At 44.4% G+C, this 17,776-nt stretch overlaps 1 protein-coding gene across 33 annotated transcripts in view; it reads right to left on the reverse strand.

The window, feature by feature from the left end:
* The window catches only part of ACOXL (acyl-CoA oxidase like), a 359,990-nt gene that overhangs the window by 227,863 nt on the left and 114,351 nt on the right, over window positions 1-17,776 (reverse strand). For 30 of the 33 annotated variants that reach the window (XR_014839628.1, XR_014839629.1, XR_014839634.1 and 27 more), the window contains one exon: window positions 16,187-16,221. Coding sequence is in view for 16 of the 33 variants with exons in the window: in XM_085016057.1 (XP_084872183.1) it covers window positions 16,187-16,221 (35 nt within the window). In the remaining 17 variants the exon portion in view is untranslated. Of the gene's footprint in view, window positions 1-15,854; window positions 16,108-16,186; window positions 16,222-17,776 lie in introns of those variants that run through there. The other 3 variants (XM_085016065.1, XM_085016066.1, XR_014839642.1) reach the window with 3 other exon arrangements.

Here is a 17,776-nt window from a genome sequence, read left to right on the forward strand (position 1 = left end):
CTGGCCACAGAGGCCAGGGGTACCCCCCCTACACACACAGTGGGACAACCAAAAATATCACCAGACGTCCCTGAGAGGCGAACTCACTCCCACTTAGAATCACTAGGTCTAGAGGTGTAAATAAATAACAACAAGATGTGCTGCCATGTATGAAGCCAACACTGATGGGGAGGGGGGCGAGGAGGCAACTTGCTTTGCGGATCAGGGAGACCATGGACATCAGGATACACCTGCACATGAGAACACAAAGCTCCTTCTGTGCCTCTAAGCACCCATCACCACCTCCACCCACCATGGGCTCCAAGGAGGTGGAAACTGTCCGGTATAACAGAGCAAGCCTGGAGACCAGCAGTCACCTCTACCTTAGAAAATCCCAGGGAGTATAAATTTACGTATTTATTTCTCTACTTGGCACTTGACACTTGATGCTCTACCAACCTCAGCAGGAAGCAAAATCTAAGTGATAAGACACCTCAGGAAAACAAAAAAAGAGCTGCCTCGGCACAATTCCTCTTGCAATGGACCCACAGCGGATGGCACGCAGGCCACCCCTTTCAGGTGGAACCCCAGGTCCCCCATAGGCCCAATCCCTTATGTAATTTACAATGTGCAGAATGTGCTAGATGAATAGGCAGTCGGAGCCATGTAAGAGGCCAAAATGTCATTCATAAGCAAAAATCCTGTAAACAAGGCACTTTGGTAACTAAAAGGAGGTAAATCTAGAACTTTCTGTGGCTAGAGTACCAGTCTCAGGATTACCTCTTGCCAATTTAAATGCATTAAAACTTGAGAAACATTTTTCAGGATGAGGGAGTGTTTGCAGGTCAAGCCAAAGAAAAGCCTTCAATGGACCAGACACCCCAACACATCAGCCTAAGCAGAGAACCCCTTGGGCCTCTCCCACTTAATGGAAACACAGGCAGGGCCTCGCCAAGCTCTCCTCCCACAACATGGGAGATGCACACCCACTGTCATATGATCTGATGTGGCACCTGTCAAGAGGATGTACAGAGGACCCTACACTGTCATAAGCATGACCTGGTCAGTGGCCTTGAGCCAGGGGAGTGGCTGATCCTCTTAGGACTAGGAGGAGCCTGCCAATGGTCTTCATCCAGGTTCTGTGTGGCCCCCTCACTGGGTGCCTTGCACCCGCTTCCCTGACCCCTGCCCAGCACTTGGCCCAATTCACCATGTAGGAGTTGGGCTGATACCTGCTGCACTCACCTGGGCAGCCAGGGGCAGAACACAGAACTGTTTTCTCACCACTTTCTCACTGATGTTGGTGACATCTGGAAACAGCTGTACCCCATTCCCAGGGTCTCCAGGGAAAAGCCAGCCAGTCAGTGAGTTTTCCAGATGGATGAGGTGAGCAGCCCTTCTCAGAACATGACCTCAGGCACCCACACCGGGGCCTCCTCTTCTCCTCCCTTGGGAGCCAGCCCAGCCCAGCCTGTCATCCCAGCACCCCCTAACAGCTCAAGGGACCCCAGACCGGAGAGCCCCGCTGGCAGCCCCTGGCAGCCCCTCCAGCACTCCTCACCCTGGCAGTATCCTTGTGGGTGAAGAATAAGGTCAAATCCAATTGTTGCTGGCTGAACACCCCCACCCCACTCCCCGCTGAGAGGGCCTCACTTCAGCACCTTTGGATCTGAAAAGTTCCCAGCTGATCAAAGTCCTGACTGCACCTGTGAACAGGCTTACATGGAACCAGCCCATGAGACTGTGTGCAGTTACTGGTGTAACTGCCTTCACTGAAAGCAATGGAGTGAGCAAAACCAGGGAATCCATGCCTCATTCTGGGCACACAAAACACAGCTTGATTCCATATGCAGGACCCCAAGACTGCCTCCAGAAGCATTGGGACACAGGATACCCACGTGGCCTCAGATTCAGAGGTCTCAGTGCAAGGAGTGGCCTGGGCTCTTCCCAACCTTAGGTCTCCTTGGTTCAAGTTCAATGAGGAGTGAGTTACGGTGAAATTCACCCATTCTAGGTATTACAGCTATACGCGTTTTAACATGCACAGTCATGAAACCACCACCAAGATTTAGAATATGTTTACCATCCCTGCAAAAATCCCTCATGCCAGTTTCTTATTAACACCACCGCCTCTGGCAACCACTGACCTATAGTTTTCCCTTTAGTTTTCTCTTTTCCGGGATGTTGTACAAATGGAATCATTACAGTACATGCTCCTCTGAGTCTGGCTTCTTTCACTTGGCCCAATGCCTTTTTATTGCTGAGTAGTATTTCATTGTGCAAAGATGCCAATGAAATGTGGGAGGTGGATGTTTGTTGATCCGGCTTCCCAGCTGAGGGACATTTAAGTTCATTTTCCCTTTGGGTCTGTGGCAAGGAGAGCCAATGTGGATATTTGCATACAAGTCCTATGTGGGTGAATATTTTCATTTCTCTTATGTCATACTAACTGGGAGTGATATCACTGGGTTGTTTAACATTGCAAGAAACTACTAAAGTGGCTTCCAAAGCAATGGTACCATTTTGCCTTCCCAACAGCAGTGGATGAGAGTTGCCGTTCTTCCATAGCCTCCTCAGTGCCTTCCTATTGTCAGGGCTTTTGAGTTGTGTGTTTTATTGCCGTTGCTATTGTTTATTTTTTTTTTTTTCTTTTTTAAGCCATTCTGACACATGGGTAATGGTATCTCATTGTGGTCTTAATTTGCATTTCCTTAATGACTAATGATGTTGAACATCTCTGCATGGGCTGATGTGCTGCCCACAGCTCCTCTTTGAGCAAGTATCAGTTCAAGAATGTTTGCCCGTTTATTATATTAAGTTGCTTTCCTACTAAAGGGCTGTGAGAGTTCTTCCCATATTCTGGATACAAGTCCTTTGTCAGATAAGTGAAAATACTTTCTTCTGGTTTGCTTTTTGGCTTTTGGTTTCTTAGCAGTGGTTTTTCAAAGAACAGATGATTTAATTTTTATAAAATCCATGTTACCAAATTTTATAGTTTATGCCTTTTGTGTCCAAAGCAATCTTTGCCTGGCCCAATGTCACAAAGATTTTCTGTTATGTTTTTTTCCATAAAGTTTTTCAATTCTTGCTTTCACTTTGGGCCCATGACCCAATTTTGTTCACTATTATACATGTTGGAAGGAATAGGCTGAGGGTCTGGGGTTTTATGATCCCTTCTCTATTGGGTTATCTCAGTACTTCTGTGACTTTTGTGTCTATTGAACAGGAGTTTCTGTTGTAGCGCAGCAGAAACGAATCTGACTAGTATCCATGAGGATGTGGGTTAGATCCCTGGCTTCCCTCAGTGGGTTAAGGATCCAGTGCTGCTGTGAGCTGTGGTGTAGGTCACAGATGAGGCTCGGATCCTGCATTGCTGTGGCTGTGGTGTAGGCCCACAGTTGCAGCTCCAATTGGACCCCTAGCCTGGGAAATTCCATACACTGCAGGTACGACCCCCCCAAAAAAAGAAAGAAAATCAATTGATCATTTATGTATGGGTCTATTTGTAGACTCTATTCTGTTCCACTGACCTATATATCTGACCCTTCGCCAATACCACACTATCTTCACTCTGCAGATTTAGAGTAAGCCCTAAAGTCAGGTAGTGCAAGTCTTCCAACTCTTCTTTTCCAGATTGCTTTGGCTATTCTAGGTCTTTATGTCTTTACAGATAAATTTTTGAATTAGCTTGTCTTTTTTTTAAATTAGCTCATCATTACACAAAACACTTATGTTTAGGTTTCTACATTTTCACTGGATTGTGTTGAATCTTTAGATCAATTTGAGTTGGGTGCCTTATCTTTTTGAAAGTAAAGGATGGGTTATCTTTCGGGATACTATAAAAAGAAAGATCAACCAGTTCCTCCCAGATCTACCCACACAGAATGGCTTTTCGCAACGGCTTTGGCTTGAAGGGCTGGGTTGTGGAGTTCCCATTCTCCAATGTGGAGGGGCAGAGGTTGGGACGGGGTAAGGGGTGGGGAAACAAGAAGGCGGTCTGCCTCTCCAACCTACTACCTGACAGAAAGGAAAAGATACAGGGTGGGGTGTGACCAGAGAAATAGCCCTGAGACCTGCAAGAGAAAGGAATACTATTCCTTGACAAATCTTTAAAAAGGAGGTGACATCTAAGGAGCCACTGGAGGGTGAGTAGGAATTCACTAATGCAGACAAGAGGAGGAAAGGTAAATCTTCAAAGGAAAAGGCAAGAGCAAGGGATGAAGGTGGCCAGAAGCTCGGGGCTGCAACCACCCCGTGGTTGAGAGGAGAGGAAGTTTGGGGATGAGGTCTGGAATCTCGTGCTAAGCATCAGGATTCTGTTCTCAAGGTAGGGAAGCCCATGGAAGCTCCTGTGTGGGAGGGGCATATTCAGATCTATGCTTGAGAAAGATCCCCTCAGTAGCAGGCCAAAGATTCCCCTAGAGACCATCCTATGGAGGTGGCAACAGATATGCAATGAGCAGGTTTGACTGGGGAAATGGCCAGGCACCTGGACCAAAGCCACCAACTTGATACCAGACAAGAGATTAAAAAGGGATGCAGAATCAAACACTGGGCAGACGATCTAAATAGACATTTCTCCAAAGGAGACATACACATGGCCAAAAGGCACATGAAAAGATGCTTGCCATTGCTAATTATTAAAGAAATGCAAATCAATACTACAACGAGGTACCAACTCACACTGGTTAGAATGGCCATCATTGAAAAGTCTACAAATAATAAATGCTGGAGAAGGTGCAAAGAAAAAGGGAACCCTCCCTACGCTGTTGGTGGGAATATAAATTGGTGCAGCCATTATGGAGAACAGTATGGAGGTTCCTTAAAAAACTAAAAATAGAACTACCATAGATCTAGCAATCCTACTCCTGGGCATATATCCAGAACAGACAAAACCTTTCATTCAAAAAGATACATGCACCCCAATGTTCACAGTAGCACAATTTATAACAGTCAAGACATGGTAGCAACCTAAATGTCCATCAACAGAGGAATGGGGAGTTCCCATTGTGGCTCAGCAGAAATGAATCAGACTAGCATCCATGTGAGGATGCAGGTTAGATCCCTGGCCTCACTCAGTGTGTTAAGGATCTGGCGTTACCGTGAGCTATGGTGTAGGCTGGCAGCTGTAGCTCTGATTTAACCCCTAGCCTGGGAACTTCCATATGCTGAGGGTGTGGACCTAAAAAGCAAAGAAAAAAAAAATGGAGGTATGGATAAAGATGTGGATGGAATGTAAGTCATCCATAAAAAAGAATGAAGTAACACCACTTGCAGAAACATAGATGGACCTAGACATTATCACACTAAGTGAAATAAATCAGACACAGAAGCACAAATACCATATGATATCATTTATACGTGGAATCTGAAAAAACGATACCAGTGAACTTATTTACAAAACAGAAACATAGACGTAGAAAATGAACTTACAGTTACTAAAGGGGAAAGTGGTGGTGAGGGATAAATTAGGAGCTTGAGGTTAACAGATACAAACTAATTACACATAAAGTAGATAACCAATGAGAACCTACTGAATAGCACAGGGAACTATATTCAGTGTCTTATAACAACCTATAATGGAAAAAGATCTGAAAAAGTGTGTGTGTGTGTGTGTGTGTGTGTGTCACTTTGCTGCATACCAGAAACTAAGACAACATCGTAAATCAACTATACTTCTATGTTCAATAAAGGGAGTGGGGAGATGAAGAGGCCCAGGAAGGCACATCCATCTACTCCTTGCTCCCCTGGACCCTGAAAAGCATCTACCACTCAAGGGCAGGTTCACAGCCCCATGGCCAAGCTTGGATATACAAGCCCAGCCCCCAAGGTCCTCACTAAGAATATCTAACTCAGACACCCTGTGAATATTCATATTCTGCTCTTTGGGGACAATATTTTGTATTAAGATTATCTTAAAAAAATGCAATGTTCCAAAAGATGGCTTTGCTTTTAAGATTATACCGTTGGGGTTGAATAAATTTCTTGGAAACCCTGTGTATAAATCTGGTTGGAGCCTCACTGTGAAGTCTAAAAACCAGACAGATGGAACAGTCAGCAGAGAGCTCGAGTGAAAGAAACAACTACTCCCTGGAAGGGGAAAAAAAAGGCCAGAAAGGCATCTTTGTTTATTTTTACAAAATTTGGAGAACAACAGTCTCCCTCAGCTGTCTCCACAAGATCAAACCAGCTCCAAATAAGAGTCACTGGGTGTTTGAAATCAATGTCCAATAGGCCTTGATGGCCCTGTTTCTTGTCTCTCCCTCCCTCTGGATTTCAAGATGACAATTTCATTTGTTCATTGATGCAGGCTGTCCGGTCAATAAACGTTCCAATTCATCTGGGAACTTCAAACTCTGCTCGTAATCTAAATCAGAACACAAGAGTACACGACCCTTTCACTTCCTGCTGGACCCTCTGGGCTCATTCAAAACCCGATAATCTACTCAATACTGTGTAATAATCTATATGGGGAAAGAATCTGAAAAGGAACAGATATATGTAGATGTCTAACTGATTTACTTTGCTGTACTCCTGAAACTAATACAACTTTTTAAGTCAACTATACTCCAATGAAATTTGTTAAAAAAAAAAAAATACCCCAAAGCAGTCTTGACGTGACCTTTAATCTAATTGGGGGGGGTCTGCCTTTTTGATGTGAGGCCACGCCCATCTCAGTTTCCCTTCAGTTCAGGGCTGGTCCAGCTGTCACCTCACCCACATGCAAGCTCCCCACTTCTCCCTTCCCCTCACTGGCCCTCAGGGGATCTCCAATGTTAGGTTTAGATTACCAGAGTGACCGGGGTACCAAATTTGGTCCTTCTTTGGGTCTCTAAGAACCTGATAGAAAGAAGTCAGTTGTGTGAATGATACACTTTTAGCCTTCATCTGAAAGTCAAAACTCTGGAGTTCCCATTGTGGCTCAGCAGGTTAAGAACCCAATATAATGTCTTTAAGGATGCTGCTTCAATTCCTGGCCTTTCTCAGTGGGTTAAGGATCTGGTGTTGCCGAAGCTTCGGCTCAAATCTGGTGTTTCTGGGGCTGTGGCAGAGGCCTGCAGCTGCAGCTCTGATTCGACACCTAGCCTGGGAACTTTCATATGCTGCAGGTGCAGTCTGAAAAAGAAAAACAAATAAAAACTAAAGTCAAAACTCTGTAGCCTTCCATTTAACTATAACAGTCAAATGGAAACTTCCCTTCCTTCCTCATTTAATTTTTTTTACTGAAATATAGTTGATTTACAATATTGTCTTAGTTTTTAGTGTACAGCAAAGTGATTCAGATATATATCAACTCACAAGACTCTCTCTCTATATATATATATATATATAAATATGTATATATATATATATATACACACACACACACACACACATATATATACATATACACACACACACTAGGCAATTTATTATTACCAAGTCCAGGAAACTAAATCTTTTAGTCTAGACAATACGGTTTTACAAAGCATTTTAAGTTCAGGGCCCCTTATTTTAACTGTCATTGGTAATGTCTGGTGTTAATGAAGTTTTCTTCTATTTGAGTGTATTATGAATGCTCTCTCTAATACACAGATCAGGATCACGAGTAGATAAAACTTTACATCATTGAAGTGACAGCCCTTGCTGGATAGGATTTGTTTGGGGGACTGAACAAGAAAGAATGGCTCTAAAATGGACAAGCTTGTGACATTTTGCTGAAAAAAATTTTAAAAGAATACATATATTCTTTTTCATATTCTTTTCCATTATGGTTTATTACAGAATAGTTCCCCATGCCATACAGTAAGATTTTGTTGTTTATCTACTTTATACACTGTAGTTTGTATCTGCTCATCCTAAACTCCTAATTCATCCCTTCCCCACCCGCTTTCCTCTGTGGTTACCATAAGCTGGTTTTCTATGTCTGCAATTCTGTTTTGGTTTTACGAATAAGTTCATCTGTGTCATATTTTAGATTCCACATATAAGTGATATCATGTGGTATTCGTGTTTCTCTGTCTGACTTGCTTCACATAGTACAATAATCTCTAGGTCCATCCCTCCTTATTTATTGTTATATTAAAAGAGGACAACTGACAAAAGCAAAAAACAAGACCGAATAATTTTGTCAGGGGCTAGTTTGTTGCCCTCACACCTTGCTTTCAGGAGCCTTTCGTAGAACTACGTCGTAAGCACCATGTGCAAAAATCCCATGCTTCTGGCTCATGTGACATCTCCATCGAATCAGAGAACAAGAGCAGAAGGTGCGTTGGCCACTCCTGAGCCCTATTCATCTTTGCCCAGGGGTTCCCACCAGGAGGGAGCAGAGCAGGCTTCCTCAGGCTGCTGTCCTGTGACAAGCAGGAAGAACATCTAAACTCTCTTTCAATCTTGTAGAAGAAGAAAAAAACAAAACACCCACACAGCGGGGAAAACAATTTCCCCGCTGTGTGGGTGGTGGGGCCCCGAAAGCTGTTATCTGCAAAGGGCACTTCTGGGGGTTACCCAGCTGTCACCGCCATGTGGATTCCACCCGAAAACCTCAAGCCAAACAGTGAGGAATGAACATCAAGAGACAATTTTCCACTGTGTGAAAATGACTTGACTTTACAAGAATAAATGAAAATGCCATGATAATCAATGAAAGGTGTGCAGGACTTGCTGTCAGACACACAATCAGTCGTGGCAGACGCTCTTCCTCGCTGGGTACAGCTACACTATCGGAATATGATTACGTCATTCTCCACTTCCCAACCCCTCAGGCCCCATCCTACACCACATCACACACACGCGCGCACACACACACACACACACACACATACATGCACACATGCACACACTCCCATACCACACACTCGGGTCTGGAGTAATCGGTGTAGCAAGAGTTAGAGGCAGAATGGCCATGTCTGGGGCAGGAGCATGAATGGTGGGGCATGCTTGTGTTAGTGTGGGGCCGGGGCTAGGGGACTGTTCCTAACTCTGAACACTGTTCATTGCCCCAAGGAGATTTGATAGCCAAGGAATCAAGGCAGATACATGAAATAAAACTAGGGATCCTTAGAGCTTTAAACCCCCTTTTTGCCATACAAGTGCCCCTCTTGCTCCAGGCAGCTCTGTCCCAGTGTCTGCAGGAGCCTGAGGGATGCTGCCTGCCCACAGGATTACGGGATTTTTGCAGCTCCTTGCCCTCCTCCCACACTCTGTCCTTTAAGGCCCCGAGGCTGTTCCTCTAGCGGGTAAGCCCATCCTCCCTGTATCCTCATCTTGGAACCATGCTCATCTCCTCCCCTCCCTTTATCTCACTCCCTCTACAAAGGGGCCTGCTGGGTTTTCTCCACCTCCTTAGCCCTGGCCCTCTTATTGGAATTCTGGAAGCAGATCTGGTGATTAGAACCTATACAGTCTCAAACTGTGTTTCCCAAAATATCTCAGAAAGGACCCAGGAATCCCTCAATCCTATCATCTGGGTAAACATGACAAGGGAAATACAAACCATATCTCAATAACAACCATGAATCCTTGAAGTGACCAAGAACTATGCAGACAGGATACAACCCAAAAATTGACAGAAAACTATAAACCAACTATAATGGAAAGAATAAAAATCATTTAAAAAATTTAAAAACAAAAATAAAGTAATTGAGAGGAAAACAGTACAGCAACTTCTCAAAAGTCTAAAAATAAAATGACCACATGATCCACCCATTCCACTTGTGGGTACCCAAAACAATCAAAAGCCAGGTTTCAAAGAGATATCTGTGCCTCCATGTCCATAGTAGCATTATTAACCATAACCAAAAGACAGGAACAATCCAAATGTCCATCGACAGAAGAATGGATAAACAAGAAGTTATATGTGGAATAGAATAGTATACAGCCTTTAAAAAGGAAGGGAATTCTGACACATGCTACGTGAACGAACCCTGAGGTTAGTGTGCTAAGGGAAATAAGCCAGTCACAAAAGGACAAACAATGTACGATTCCACCTATATGAGGCTCCTAAGGCCGTCAGATTCAGAGACAGAAATTAGAATGGTGGGAGTTCCTATTGTGGCTCAGTGGGTTAAGAACCTGACTAGTATCCATGAGGATGCAGGTTCAATCCCTGGCCTGACTCAGTGGGTTAAGGATCCAGCATTGCCATGAGCTGTGGTGTAGGTCAAAGACACAGCTCAGATCTGGCGTTGTGGTGGCTGTGGTGTCGGCCAGCAGCTATAGCTCTGATTTGACCCCTAGCCTGGGAACTTCCATATGCCACTGGTGAGGCCCTAAAAAAAAAAAAAAAAAATAGAATGGTGGTTTCCAGGGGCTGAGAAAGGAGGGATGGCGACTCAGTGTTCAATGAGTACAAAGGTTCAGTTTGCATGGTGAAAGAATTCTGAAGATGGAGGGTTGCACCACAGTGTGAATAACATCACTGAACTGTATGCTTTTTAACCTTTTTTAAGGGTTAAAATGGTAAGTTTCATTTTTCAGATGAAAAATGCAAGATGCAAATGAACTTATTTACAAAACAGAACTAGATATAGAAAAAAAACTTATGGTTACCAAAGGGAATGGGGGAGAGATAAATTAGGAGTTCGGGATTAATAGATGCACACTAGTATATATAAAATAGATAAACAATAAGGACCTACTGTATAGCATAGGAATGATACTCAGTATTTTGTAATAACCTACAATGGAAAAAAAATCTAAAAAAGAATAAATAGGTATATGTATACCAAATCACTTTACAGTACTCTTGAAACTAACATAACATCATAAGTTAACTATATGTCAACTAAAAAATAAAAAATAAATAAGATGGTAAATTTTTATGTTAGGTATAATTTACCAAATAAAAAGCAATAGACAAAGGATAGATGTTTCAATTCATCTAAATAAGCTGGTAGGATTTTTAAGGAGGGGACACAACCAGAAATCTCTTTATCATCCTCCTCCTCTGTGAGGACAGATGTGGGTGACAGGGGCAGGCAGCAGGAGGGGCAGAAGAGCCACCACCAGACAACACAACAGGTGACCTGCAGGTGTCTGAGAGGTAAGGCTGATTCCTTCTGTGGCCGCTGACCCCAGACAGAACAGAGACCATGGGGTGAGGAGCAGGTGGTGCAGCCTTGACCTGCAAACGGCTCCTCGGGGACACCTTATCAAGCGTTATCGGTGCTGCAGACTGAGGGCTTCTCCTTCACCACAACTGAAGAAGCTGCTGTTGTACTTCCTGGAATTTTTAAGTCAGAATCCCCTCTATTTCAGAAATCATTTCTGCAAAACACAACCTCTGGGCATGCCTTCCTTATTTTAAGATGTTGGTACATGGACAGGTCGAATGCTCCCCAGGACCTTTCCCCCGCTTGGCTTGTGTCAGTGGGGTGTGTAAACTGGACCTTTAGTTAGACATTTTGTTAGGGGCCCAGCCAAGCCAAAAAAAACAGTCTCCATGTCATCCCTGGGTTGTGGCAATTACTTTTTTTTTACTGGATTATACGATAGTTTTATTTTTTTTCAAACTTTTATTTTTTATTTATTTTTTATTATTCAATGAATTTATTATGTAATCACTTTTTTAAAATTATTGAAGTATAGTTATTTTTTACAATGTTGTGTTAGGTTCAAATGTACAGAAAAGTGATTTAGCTAAACATACATTTATACACATATATATTCATATATGTGTGTATATCACATACATATACACATAAGTGTATGTGTGTGTGTGTCTATTCTTCGCAATGAGAGTTCCCTGTGCTATATAGTAGGTCCTTATTGTTTACCTATTTTATATATAGTATATATGTATATTTTATACATAGTATAGTGTGTATATATAGTATATACATATATTTTTTTAATATATAGTATAGTGTGCATGGATGTATGTGTGTGTGTGTATATAGCATGTGTGTGTGTGTGAGTGTGTGCGCATGTGTGTTAATTCCAAACTCCTAATTTATCCCTCCCTACTGCACTTTCCCCTCTGGTAACACTAATCATTCTCTCTGCTCCTAAAGCCTTCAGACTCCTATGCAGGGAACACACAGGTGCTACAAGCAGCCTTGCTGAATATGGGTTTTGCTGGGCTACCCCGCACTCCGGGGTCCCCAACCCCCAAGGCAGACGGCAAAGGCTCCCAAAGCTGGCAAAAATGTCTCTCAGTAGGTATCTTTGTTTTCCTTCTCTTCCATCTCATTACCTCCCTGTGTCACTTGTTTAGATTTTTCTTTACTTTTTGTTGCATTTATGTAAGTATCCACGACTCCCTGCTCTGAACTTAACAGCCCAGAGCCATGAGAGGAGACAAGACTGCCTGGAGGCAAACATCCCTGGAAACACAGCACAGGGGCAGCTCCATTTGCCAGGATGTCCCCTGTGAGAGTACAGCAGTGGCCTGGCCAGGAGGAGCATGGCACTAGGCTGCTTGGTGAGCAGTGCCAGACCCTGAAGACAGATGCTCCTGTAGAAAGGCAGCTGCTAGGCTTCCAGCTTGCCTGCCATCCAGCCTGAGCAGGGCCTTTGTTTTGAGGGGTGGCTTCTAAGCTTAGGGTTAACTGAACTACAAGGGCTACAGAAGGAAGGCTGAACCTGCTTTCCACACCCTCCCTGAACTCTGCCTCTCTTCAAAACAGTCACTGAAAGGCTGTGTTTCCAGGGACCTGTGCTCTGAGGTCCTGCTGAGGCATCTGCCTGAGCCAGCTGGACCTCCTCCCACTCTCCCACTTTAGTGGAATGAGAATGGTTTAAGGTCTGCTTCCTATAAGAAGCCTCCTTTGATTGGCTGACCTCCTCCTATGAGAGCTGTGTCTGTCCTTATCTCCTTCACACATACTCAATGTACACCCCACTAAGGAAGCACCTTATAGCAAGGACAGAGTCTTACATTTCTTTTCACAAGTGCTCTAAATAAATACTCCAATGTCCAGCTGGGCTCTGGCAGATTGCATTTTCCAATAGCCACACGAAGCCCTGCCACCTCTCATGGTCTTTTACAATGTGACTGATGCTCATTCAACTGAGAGGTAGGGTCTCCGTTCCCTTCTTCTGAACACAAGTGGGGGCTTGTGACTGCACCAACCAATAGAACAAGGTAGGAAGGGATCCTCTGTGATTTCCCAGACTGGACCACGGAAAGGAGACAGTTTCCACATGCTTCTCTCGCCGGGACACTCACTCAGAGAAAGCCAACCACCATACTGTAAGGAAGCCCAAGCCAGCCCAAGTGGAGAAGAACAGAGGCCCCCAGCCACGAGCCAGACTCACCCATCAGACACACGAGGGAGTCAGCCTTCATATGACTCTGTCCCCAGCCCTTAAGTCCTCCAGCACAGGCTCCAGACCCTGTGAAGCAGAGACAAGCCACCTTCACTGCCCTTCCAGACTCTGACCCACATAAGGCATGAGTGTGATAAAAGGTAGCTCAGTGACACTAGGTGGCCATAGGAACTGGGACAGATTCTGTAAATGTGGTCACAAGATGAGCAAATCCAAAGCTCTGCCCTCTCTAAAATCAACTATTGTTTACTGCCCCAACAACCTTCTTTCCCTTCATCACAACAGAGCTCCTCTCCTTAGCTCCTGTACAGCCATGGCTCAGAGAACCCAGCTTTTCACTCAGCCTCATAACCTCTCTCTACCAACCACATTTCTTCAGCAAGGTGTCTGCTCTGGGGAAAGGAGAACAAAGGAAAAAGCCAAGTGTTTCCTTCCATGGCACACCTGCCAGCCGCAACGCCAGCCAGCAGGATGTGCTAGCAAAAAACAAATCTGACTCCTTATCGAAGCTCTTTCTTTTACTTTAAACTTTGTGTGTTATTGCTTTTGCTATGAGTTAATCCCTAAAAAATGTTGCCCATACAGGAAAGCCCATTCTCAAGGCTCTGACCTTTAAGGTATAATACCTTCCCATTCACATAGAGATAAAAAGTTGCAGAACAGAAAATAACATTTGTCTCCTTGGAGGTTTATAGGAACACTGCGCCCGGATCTACATGGGCAGCTGCAAGAACAAAGGATTCCAGCACCAAGAAGTTTGCAACAACCAGCTGCACTCTCTCCCATCTTAGTATAAAAGAAACCTGAATTTTGACTCTGGTGAGATGGTTCTTTGGGACATTAGTCCACAATCTTTGCTGTCTGCTCGGCTGTCCACATAAATTTGCTCTTCCTTGCCCCAACAACTGCTCTCTCAATTTATTGGTCTGTGGTGAGGACGGCAGTACAGGCTTGGACTCTGTCACAGGGAGGCATATCTAAGTCTCAGCCAGGAAAGGGTAAAATGACCTTTACCCTTCCCAAATTAAGAACATGTTCAGCCCAGAGAAGATTCCTTGCCAACCCCATGCAGGGCTGGTGACAACACAGGATGGTGCCAGACACTCTATGGCCGCAGGTGGGAAACCAGGGATCTTCACATATACAGGCCTGGGTCCAAGACGAGTGCAGGGGTGAAGGCACCCTCCAGCCAGGACCTCCACAGTCTGCCCTGCACCAGTGTCTTACCTTAGCCCCTGGTCCAAAAAGGCTGACCATTGTGCACAAGCCCTGAGCCTGACAACATATTAACTAGGCTGTCCTCTCAAGCTCCACACAGACTCTGAGTTTCTGCACAAGCAGGAACTCTCCATGGAGCCACAGCAGAGTGACCATCATTGTGGCAAGAAAGAGCCTATTTTGTCCTCTGGACAAGAGTAAGAACTTAACTCTCCAAGGGAAGAGGCACCTTTAGCTCTCATGCAAAAACAGGCAGCTGCTTATCTCCATGTGCAGGACCCAGATGTGGGGAAAATGTCACCAAAGGAAAAGAAATAGTAAACTCTCTCTCTCTCCCTCTCCTTCTCCTTCTCTTTCTCTTCCACCCATCCCTCTTTCTCTTACACACAGACACTTCATGCTAGAATAGAACAGACCACATTTAGAGCATTCTAGAAAGAAGCACTTGAAAGTTCCAAAGAGAACAAGTCCAACACACTCCCTGCTCCACACACACACACACACACACACACACACACACACACACACACACAGCCATCCAGCCTCCAGCCAGCACTAGAGTTCAGGGTTCACAGTCCACACCCAGCTCCTAAGTGTAAAGTGTTTGTGCATCATCACTGCAGCCACATGACTGTGCTCCCCAGGGAAGAGCATGTTTCTGCAGACACTGTGCCTCACCCTGTGCAAGCATCAGACACACCGATGACCCCCAGAGCAAAAAGCCATCATGAGCTTCTCTGAAGCTGCTTTCCTCCCAGGGCATCCATAATGCACAACCTGAACACTTTTCCTCCCACACCCTAGTTCCTACAGGTTCGAATCCACTGCCACCCTCTTCCTGCTTCAACCTAAGCAGCTCGCAACACAGCTCCCCAGGGTCTCAGTGATTGCCTACTTCACTGCCCAATTCACATTTAAGTGTAAACCTGGCATCCCGCTTGTTATAAGTGTTTTTAGAAGGCAGTCTCATTTTGAAATCAGGTATCTAAGGTTTGCTGCGGAGAGTTGCCCAGAGGTCCCAAGCCCCATGCTCTGCGTACCCCAGGAAGGTGAGCTGAAGCCCATCACTGGTGGGTGGCACCTTGGGGAGGCCATGAGCATAGTGTGTGTTGGGATAGAAGGAATTTGTTTATTGCCCCTCCATGGAGCTGGATCTTAACTAATTCAGTACCTTAACACATTTTGATATGTGCACAGGAGAAAGGTTAATAACGCTAGCATGAGAAACAAGCATTTTTCATAAACATGATGCAAACTGAGGCAAAGGCAGAAATCATGGAACAAAACAAAAAGAGTGGTTTTCATCCATTCTCAGGTGGAGCCAAGACAGGAGTGGGGGCCCCTCATGGAGGGGCAGGGGCTTCATTCACAAGCCCTCGCCTGGCTTTCTGTTTGCCTGGCCTCACCTCCTTAAGCTCCAGGACTTTCCCGCCTCTGGTGTCCACTCCTGGGCAGAGTCCATTACCAGAAATCACTTGTGCCCCTGCCTGAGAGAATTACATCTTGAGTTTTAAAAGAAATGGGCCACCTACCACCATTTTTACAGAAAAATTGTATTCCTCCAAATAGTTATTACTACTCACCAACTAAAACAAGTTCATCTAATTGCTGTGACATTGACACTGTGGGCAGAGCAGCTCCAAAATTAGGCTCAAAAACCTGTGGTCACAAGCAAACCGGAGGCTATACATGAGTAAGGATATTCCTTAAAAGAAAAAGAAAAAAAATGTAACCTTACCTGTGGCTATAGCGAATGGCTATCGTCAACCCAAGCTGCAATTAAAAAGAGAAAGGATCCGTATTAGATAATATCAAGAATATGCTAGATTCGCAAGAAAACTGACTTAACGTGGCCAGTTTTTTAAACATTTCTTAAAATGTGCCCCCCTTCTGATACTTCATAAATAACATGCTTTAACAGCAGCTCTTCGTTTCAACTTAGTTCCTAAAGGAAAACTGTATGTTAGAAAGAGTCTTAAAGAGGCTACAATATCCCATTGTGGATTAGATAGAAGGTGTCTCTCATCAGGAAAGATTTCCAAAATAGGGGGTTTTTTTCTTTTTAAAATATTTTAATGTTTATTTTTCATTTTTTATTGAGATATAATTGACAGATGAAGTTGTCTGACGTGTACAGATGTGATGACTTGACACGTGCACATATGCACTGCCAGTTACCACGCATTATCAGGTTAATTAACACCTTTAACACCTTCCTCAACTCACAGAGTTACCTTTTTTGGTGAGAACACTTAAGAATTGCTCTCTTAGCAACTTTCAACTATATAATATAGTACTGTATGGTTACCTACAGTCAGCACACTGTACATTAGAGCCTTATTCATCTTATAACTGAAAGTACCCCTTGAGCAACACCTCCCCACTGAGCCCCACCCTGCAGCCCCCGGCAACCACCATTCTACTCTCTGTTTCCATGAGCAAAATAGGGCTCTTTCTGCCCAGAGACAAAGCCGTGGAAGGATGGAACTGCAGAGCATGGCAGACTCTGAGGCTGCATTAGGAGAGCACAGGTCCTGGGAGCAGACCCCTTGCTACCCCCACGCCAGGGATACTGACCACCTGGGCCAGAGCCTCCCTGGGGGAAACACCATACACTGAACACTGAGCCTGGCAGCTTAAGGCCAGCAGGCTGCAGCTCTGAGAACAGCAAGGAAATCACACCTGTGATGCACAAGTGACATCAAGAGAAAGTACACACGACTGCATGCGTGGCCACAAGGTGACACTGAGATTTCCTCTTTACCACGTGAGGGTGTCGTGGAAACCTCTCAAGCACAGCTCAGGGTCAAATCCTATGGCATGGGCCTCAGCTAGTTCATGCAAGGCCAGTGGTGGATTACAGAAGAGTCGGGCCAGCCACCCTCAACTGCTAACTAACTGGACAGGCATCAGCAAGTAATTCAAACACTCAGAGCTTCAGTGTTCACAACTGCAAAATGGGCCAGGTAATTATGTTCTCATAGGCTCAATCTAAGGATGAGGCATTTTTTCTATCAACATGTTAACATCTGTATATATGCCCATGTGTGTACATCCTGCCTGACCGATAAGAAAAACTATAAATAATTACTACCATGATTTACAGGCAATACCCCATCGATAAAAATGTCATCACATTCCAAAATTTTATGTTTACTTTTAAATTTAATTTTTGGAACTTTGAAAGTATTTCATCATGCAAAACACAACAATCAGCCCCAACAAAGCCTGTGTAAGTCTCATTAACCCATTTGTGGCTGAATTATGGCCAGTTTAAGAATATTAATGGCAGTTAAAAACCAAGCATCATCTCCAATATCATTTCTGG

This window comes from Sus scrofa, chromosome 3 (genome assembly GCF_054392235.1).
Source record: "Sus scrofa isolate SSC_HxYL_T2T_F1_AM1 chromosome 3, Sscrofa_HxYL_maternal_Yorkshire_Landrace_v2.0, whole genome shotgun sequence".
Lineage (NCBI taxonomy): Eukaryota > Metazoa > Chordata > Mammalia > Artiodactyla > Suidae > Sus > Sus scrofa.